The sequence below is a fragment of the Seriola lalandi genome, unplaced genomic scaffold (assembly GCF_002814215.2).
Source record: "Seriola lalandi dorsalis isolate HSWRI2012SDOR001 ecotype SW California unplaced genomic scaffold, Sedor1 jcf7180002054973, whole genome shotgun sequence".
Lineage (NCBI taxonomy): Eukaryota > Metazoa > Chordata > Actinopteri > Carangiformes > Carangidae > Seriola > Seriola lalandi.
Window position 1 is genome coordinate 79,687 of NW_019525523.1, and position 7,995 is coordinate 87,681.

At 41.6% G+C, this 7,995-nt stretch overlaps 1 protein-coding gene and 1 pseudogene across 1 annotated transcript in view; both read right to left on the reverse strand.

The window, feature by feature from the left end:
• Positions 1 to 647: 647 nt before the first annotated feature.
• On the reverse strand, positions 648 to 3,231 carry LOC147817328 (protocadherin gamma-A11 pseudogene; annotated as a pseudogene).
• A 409-nt stretch (positions 3,232 to 3,640) lies between these two features.
• LOC147817329 (protocadherin beta-11-like) overlaps positions 3,641 to 7,995 on the reverse strand; it is a 6,563-nt gene continuing 2,208 nt past the window's right edge. Inside the window, exons 2-4 of the mRNA XM_087171011.1 lie at positions 6,159 to 6,165; positions 4,166 to 5,304; positions 3,641 to 3,649 (exon numbers count right to left, since the gene is read on the reverse strand). Of these exons, the coding sequence (XP_087027137.1) occupies positions 3,641 to 3,649; positions 4,166 to 5,304; positions 6,159 to 6,165 (1,155 nt within the window). The remainder of the gene's footprint in view (positions 3,650 to 4,165; positions 5,305 to 6,158; positions 6,166 to 7,995) is intronic.

The window sequence follows — 7,995 nt, forward strand, 5'->3', positions numbered from 1 at the left end:
AAAAGCTTTACATGTGCTCAGAAGACCAACAGCGGCCCTTAGAGTCCGATATGAATATAACAAGTGCTGTCAAAAAACATGGGGAAAATACTCCTCTCTGAAGAGCAGTTCCGTGTTTAAGAGGCAGCAAACGTTTAAAGGATGTAGAAGAGATGTTTAACTTAATGTGTGCATTCTGTTTGAACGACGGAAACAAAGTGAGAAACCAAAATACATCTGCAGCCACCAGACATGTTGCTGTAGAAATGAAAACAGTCGTTCGTGGAACTATTGCCTTTGCTTTCTTCCTGAAATAACTTCGCTCAATTCACAAAGTCAGTTCATATCTTGTAATTAGAAAAGACAAAAAACCCATGCAGACAACATTACAGAGGAGTGGCAGATAATGACACCAGAGTGTTCATCTTCCTTCTAACTTCTCATTTGAGGGAACTGGGTCAACTCTGAGAGGAGCTGTCCATTACTAGTATTACTAAAGATGACCACTAAACAGGCAATGAGAGAAGCTATGAAAGACAAGTAATATCTGCAATCTAAAAAATAAGATAAGATAACACAAGATAAGATAAATTGAGATAAGATATACCTTTATCGATCCCCCATAGAGAAAATTCAATATACACCATAATTGATGCACTTTTAGTTTGTTAAGGACGATGGATCAAAAAACTCACCTCTAGAGGAGAGTCTGGTTCATCCAGGATGCTCTTTTCATTCTGTATCCGCTGCATCGTTCCTGTAGAACTGGGGTCCATTATCAGCACGTTCTGACTACCAGCTTTGCCGAACTTACAATCACTCTTTCTGGAGTCAGTCGTCCTGCACACTTCGTAATTGTACACGTGTTGGAGAGTCCCTGTCCCCAAAGTGTCTGAGTAACGTGGTGGATAATATGGAATCACAGGGAGATTGGAGTGATACAGGATGCGAGACTGTCTCCATCTGTAGATTTTCACTGATATAATTACCACTAAACACGTGATAAAGAGGAAGGAAACTACAGCCAGAGCCAACACTAAGTAAAAAGTCAGCTTGTCATTGTACTCCTTGTCGTGTGTAAAGTCAGTGAACTCCGACAGCACTTCAGGGAAGCTGTCCGCCACCGCCACGTTAACAACGACTGTAGCTGAGCGAGAGGGCTGCCCGTTGTCCTCCACTATAACAGTCAGTCTTTGTTTCACTGCATCTTTATCAGTGACTTGGCGGATAGTTCTTATTTCTCCATTCTGTAAGCCCACTTCAAACAGCGCCCTGTCTGTGGCTTTCTGCAGTTTATAGGAGAGCCAGGCATTCTGTCCAGAGTCCACATCAACAGCCACCACTTTGGTCACCAGATAGCCCACATCTGCTGAACGAGGCACCATTTCAGCCACCAGAGAGCCACCAGTATGGACTGGGTACAGAACCTGAGGAGGGTTGTCGTTCTGGTCCTGGATCAGTATTCTAACTGTAGCCACCGAACTCAGAGTAGGGGATCCGGCATCACGAGCAGTCACGTTAAATTCAAACCACTTGATTTGCTCATAGTCAAACGACCTCACGGCATGAATGGCACCAGTTTCCGAATTTACTGACACTAAAGAAGACACTGTTACACCACTAATCTCTTTCTCCTCCAGAAAGTAAGAAACCCGAGCGTTTTGTCCCGAGTCTGCATCACTAGCGCTGAGAGCAAACACGGAAAATCCAGGGGAGTTGTTCTCTGGTATAGTCTTACTGTATTCTGATTCATCAAATTTGGGTGGGCTGTCATTCACATCAGAGACTTTTATATTGATGTGTTTATTGCTAGACAGAGGTGGAGAACCTTGGTCAGAGACCATTATGGTGATGTTATACTCAGGAATAATTTCTCTGTCTAAAAAGTTGTCGGTTACTATGGTGTAATATCCAGTTAATGAAGACTTAATTTTGAAAGGTATTTCAGAGTTAATGGAGCACTTGACAACACCGTTACCATCAGAGTCTTCGTCATCGACATTTACAACAGCTATAGTTGTACCTGGGGGTGAGTCTTCGGATATCGAGTTAGAAAATGACATAAGTTGTATCATTGGGACGTTGTCATTCTCATCAATTATTTGAATAACGACTTTGCACGTGTCTGTATATCCTCCGTGGTCACTAGCCTGCACGTTTAATTGGTAAGTCTTAGATTTTTCAAAATCTAGTTTACCTGCAACTTTAATCTCTCCAGTTTTAACATTTACTTCAAAAAGCTGCTTCGCTTCTCTTGCAACATGAGCTATGGAATAAATGACTTCGCCATTAACTCCTTTATCTGCATCATTTGCACTAACAGTGGTTACCACTGTTCCTTCAGGAGAATTCTCCTTGACATCTGCTTTGTAAACAGGCTGGCTACACACTGGCACATTATCGTTAGCATCTAGCACAGTGATATGAATACGCACAGTTCCTGATCTATGTGGCTCGCCGCCATCTGAAGCAACGAGCACGAGTGTGTGTGTCTCCTCTTTCTCGCGGTCTAACGGGTTTTGTAAAACCATTTCGATAAATCTGCCTCCATCCGGTTGGCTCTGTACTTCCAATTTGAAATTATCTGAGGGTTTGAGGGTGTATTTTTGAATATCATTAATACCAACATCAGGGTCGTCTGCACTCTCCAATGAGAAGCGTGTCCCTGATGCAGCATTTTCAACAATTTTCAAATTGATTGCATCCTTTGGGAACAGCGGGCTGTTATCGTTAATATCTATTACTTCCACTGTCACCCGATGAAGCTGGATTGGATTTTCTAAAATTACCTCGAAACTGAAGCTACATGGCGTGATCTTTCCACAAAGCTCTTCTCGGTCGATTCGTTCTTTAATAACAAGGCTGCCTTTGTCTCGGTTTAAAGCGACATACTGTCGGCTTCCTTTAGTAATAATACGAGCTTTACCTGATATGAGCCTCGCCACATCCAGGCCTAAATCTCTAACAATGTTTCCAACAAAAGATCCTTCTGCCTGCTCCTCTGGTATAGAATATCGAGCCTGTCCAGTCACTGAGCTCAGCTTGAAAAGACAAAGAATGACAACCATTGCCTGCCATCGCCCTCTGAGAGCGATTTTCCACACACAAGCCATCATAAATCCAAAGGTTACAGACGAAGTGATCCCTTTCAATGCAAATCTGATGTTGTTAAATCCACAAATTAAAAAGGTGATAGTATTTTCAGCAAATAGATTTCCACATTTTGAACCTTGACGAGTCTGACCGTCTTCTTTCCAAGCAGTTAAACACTGAATGGAGTTAAAGGGGTGGATCGCTGCACTGCTTATTTGGACAGTGAGTCAGTGATGTATCAACAGCGGCGCTCAGAGCCCATCCATGGTAATGTATCTGGTCTGCACATTATTAGGAACAATTAAAATGTTGTTTTCAAATCATATATATAGGATTTAGTATTGTATTAAAATGTTGATATAAAGCTCTACATGTGAGCAGTATGAACGAAGCCCATGCTTTTAAACTGACCAGGCTGTGTTCCACAAAAGCATATTGTTTTCAAATTGCATTACAATGTTATTCCCTTAAGATCACAACTGGTGCTATGAGGCTGAAACATTAATGGTGATCTATAAAATCAACTATAAAATATACAAAGGTAAACGTTCAGCATACATGCAGTACTTCAATCCAACTACTAAAAAACAGAGTGGGTAAGGGAAACCAGGGAAAGAGGCAGTGTCTTTTATGGTCATTTTGCTTTCAGTTGTAATTTTTTTATGCAACGTGTGTATACAGGTGTTTTTCTTACAATATAGATTGCTGTCAGTAGGAATATTAGTTCAACAAATAAGTGACGAAACCTTCATTAAAAAAGGGTGATGCCACTCCCACAGATCAAGCTGTAATACTGTAACTTTTGCCGATAATCTTAATGTGACTGGAATCTTCCGCCTAAAACAATACCAAGACTCTTGTTAGTGTGATATTACTTCATACATATGTCTCTAGCGTGGATATGATGTTAGAAAGTTTGATGACAAGAAGAATAAGAATACCCAGGCTAGCACTACAAGCGGTAAGGAAAGTGAATCCATCGGCCGTTCCAGCACCATGGACAGCGACATTGCAGCGCTACTGACAGCCGCACACATTGCTCTAAACACTTCAGAAGAAAAACAATAAACGAAAGATTAAATATATCACTCACCAAAGTTGACATTTGGGAACACATGCCTGACAGTTGCTTGTCCTCCTGCGATGTATCAGCCCCAGCTCCATCCACACTCACCAAACTTTGACTCATCGGTTGCACACATTTCATGTCACTCTTTCTGGAGTCAGTGGTCCTGCACACCTCGTAATTGTACACGTGCTGGAGAGTCCCTGTCCCCAAAGTGTCTGAGTAACGTGGTGGATAATATGGAATCACAGGGAGATTGGAGTGATACAGGATGAGAGACTGTCTCCATCTGTAGATTTTCACTGATATAATAACCACTAAACACGTGATGAAGAGGAAGGAAACTACAGCCAGAGCCAACACTAAGTAAAAAGTCAGGTTGTCATTGTACTCCTTCTCGTGTGCAAAGTCAGTGAACTCCGACAGCACTTCAGGGAAGCTGTCCGCCACCGCCACGTTAACAATGACTGTAGCTGAACGAGAGGGCTGCCCGTTGTCCTCCACTATAACAGTCAGTCTTTGTTTCACTGCATCTTTATCAGTTACTTGGCGGATAGTTCTTATTTCTCCATTCTGTAAGCCCACTTCAAACAGCGCCCTGTCTGTGGCTTTCTGCAGTTTATAGGAGAGCCAGGCATTTTGTCCAGAGTCCACATCAACAGCCACCACTTTAGTCACCAGATAGCCCACATCTGCTGAACGAGGCACCATTTCAGCCACCAGAGAACCACCAGTCTGGACTGGGTACAGAACCTGAGGAGGGTTGTCGTTCTGGTCCTGGATCAGTATTTTCACAGTTACATTATTACTGAATGGAGGAGAGCCTCCATCTTGCGCTTTCACAGTCAGCTGAAGCTCTTTAATCTGTTCATAATCAAACGAGCGCACTGCATGTAAAACCCCTGTTTCAGAGTTTATAGACACATAGTTAGAGACTGGATTACCGCCGATTTGTGTGTTTTCCAGGAAATAAGAGACTCTCGCGTTTTGACCCCAGTCAGAGTCCCGTGCGCCGACAGTGGTGATGGACACTCCAGGAGAATTATTCTCTGTGACGTAAGCAGAATATGAGTTTTTGTCGAACAACGGGCCGTTGTCGTTTACGTCAGAGATTTTAAGGTGTAATGTGACGGAGCTAAAAAGAGGAGGGGACCCGGAGTCGGTGGCTATTATTGTAATATCATATTCAGAAGTTGTCTCTCTATCAAAATGCTGATCAGCCACTAAATTGTAGTAGTTCGTTAACGACGACTGGATTTGAAACGGAAGCGTTTTGTCTATAGCACATTTTATTTGTCCATTTTTCTCTGAGTCAGAGTCTTTGACGTTGATAACAGCTATTGTTGTTCCGAGAGGGGCATCTTCTGATACAGTGTTAGAAAATGACATGATATTTATAACCGGAACATTGTCGTTGACGTCAATAACATCAATTATAACTTTACTGGTCCCGGTCAAGCCACCTCGATCCCTTGCCTCTAACCTGAGCTCATATTTTTTCTCTCTTTCAAAGTCAATAAGTCCGGCAACAGATATGACACCTGTGTTTTCATCGATACCAAAAATATCAACTGTACTGCCTTTTATTTTTGAAAAACTGAAAATTACTTCTCCGTTAGTGTCAATGTCTGCATCAGTAGCATTAACTGTTGTGATGTAAGTGCCTTTTGGAGCATTTTCAACGACCACGGCCCTGTAGACTGACTGATTGAATACAGGCGCGTTATCATTTGCGTCTAAAACGGATACATTTATATTTACAGTACCAGATCTCTGTGGGTTTCCACCGTCTACTGCTATTACTTTAAGAGGGAGATTGGGGTGTTCCTCTCTGTCTAATGGCTTTTGGAGCACCAGTTCAGCATATTTACTACCGTCTGGATTTGCATGTTGTTTCAGAATGAAATAATTATTCGGAGACAGAATGTAATTTTGTAATGCGTTTAATCCAACGTCAGGATCAACTGCACTTTCAACGGGAAATTTAGCTCCAACTGTAGCAGATTCGCTCATTTCAAACTGGATATCTTTATTTGGGAAGAAAGGAGCGTTATCATTTATATCTAAAATTTCGACAGTGACACGATGAAGTTCGATTGGATTTTCTAAAATAATTTCGAAACTGAGGCTACAAGGTGTCACATCTCCACACAGCTGCTCTCGGTCTATTCTCTCGTTCACGACAAGAATCCCTTTGTCTGTCTTCAGCTCAGTGTACTGGATGTTTTCTCCACTGACGATGCGGCCACGGCCGGAACGGAGCCTTTCCAGGTCCAGACCCAGGTCTTGTGCTACGCTACCAATAACGGAGCCCTTTCTCATCTCCTCTGGTATAGAATAACGAATCTGAGCAGCTACTCTATCACCCACAGAAGTAAGACAAATGAAAATTCCCACTTTCCATTGTAACATACAAAACAATCGCCATCTTACATTTCGAGGGTTGATTTGGCCTTGGGTTGCCATATCAGAAACAATAGATCCTGACGAATTAAGTGTCCTCACTTTAAAAAAAAATGAAAACGAGCTTGTAGTCCTCCTTAAAATGGTACTGCTGTAAGAAAGCAACCCGCTCCTCCTATATTACATGCCTCTTCACGCCCTGTCCTCACATAAAGGACAATATCTCCGCTGTCATGGCACACTCCGATAAAGAGGGAGGGGAAAGACTGGCTGTAAACACTAAAATCGTTTTGCTGACCAACAGCGTCACTTAGAGTCCAAAACCTAAACTCTTACTCCTTACCTTATTTATTGCAAGTAAACAGGCATATATTGTGTGAACTTAGTGCTGAAATGTTTACTATTACTGCATTTGCTTAATGTTGAAAAGACAGAGTCTATAGGACAACTATAGAAATTGTACAAAACTCCAATGACATTCAATCAAATGTTGTACTGTTAGAAATATTAGATGACATTCAAAAACCAACAGGTTATTATAATAGGTCTATATAAAGAAATGTCGCTGTCTGTGGTACTGAAACAAGAAGCATCATGAATTCAGTGAAAGGACAAGTAGGATCAAACGTGTGTATGATCGAATTAAATTACTGATGTAAACTAAAGAGTAACGACAATCTACTCAATAAAGTTGACACAAAGTGAACCACGTGTTTGCTGCTGTATATAGACATATTACTGGTTTTGCCTTTTAAATTCAAAACAATTGAGAATATAGTATATATATACCATCGCCCATAAACTTGGAATAATTTTGTTTTCAGACACAATCCTCTGTTTACTCCTATTTAAATGCATCAGTAATCACTTCTGACCAGGTGCAATGATTACATTATGTGTCCCAATTACCCAGGTAAAAGGAAATAAATCACATTGTCACAATCATTTCATGGAAAAAGGAAAAAAATATTTTATTCCAACTTTATGAGCAACAGTGTATATATGTATATAAACAGTAAACAGTCGGCAGGACTGCAAACTGTGGGATTTGTGGTGCCAATCACAAGAACTTTAGTGGGGTGATGAAACTGAACTAACCTCTAGAGGAGAGTCTGGTTCATCCAGGATGCTCTTTTCATCCTGTATCCGCTGCATTGTCCCTGTAGAACTGGGGTCCATTATCAGCACGTTCTGACTACCAGCTCTGCCGAACTTACAGTCGCTCTTTCTGGAGTCAGTCGTCCTGCACACCTCGTAATTGTACACGTGTTGGAGAATCCCTGTCCCCAAAGTGTCTGAGTAACGTGGTGGATAATATGGAATCACAGGGAGATTGGAGTGATACAGGATGCGAGACTGTCTCCATCTGTAGATTTTCACTGATATAATAACCACTAAACACGTGATGAAGAGGAAGGAAACTACAGCCAGAGCCAACACTAAGTAAAAAGTCA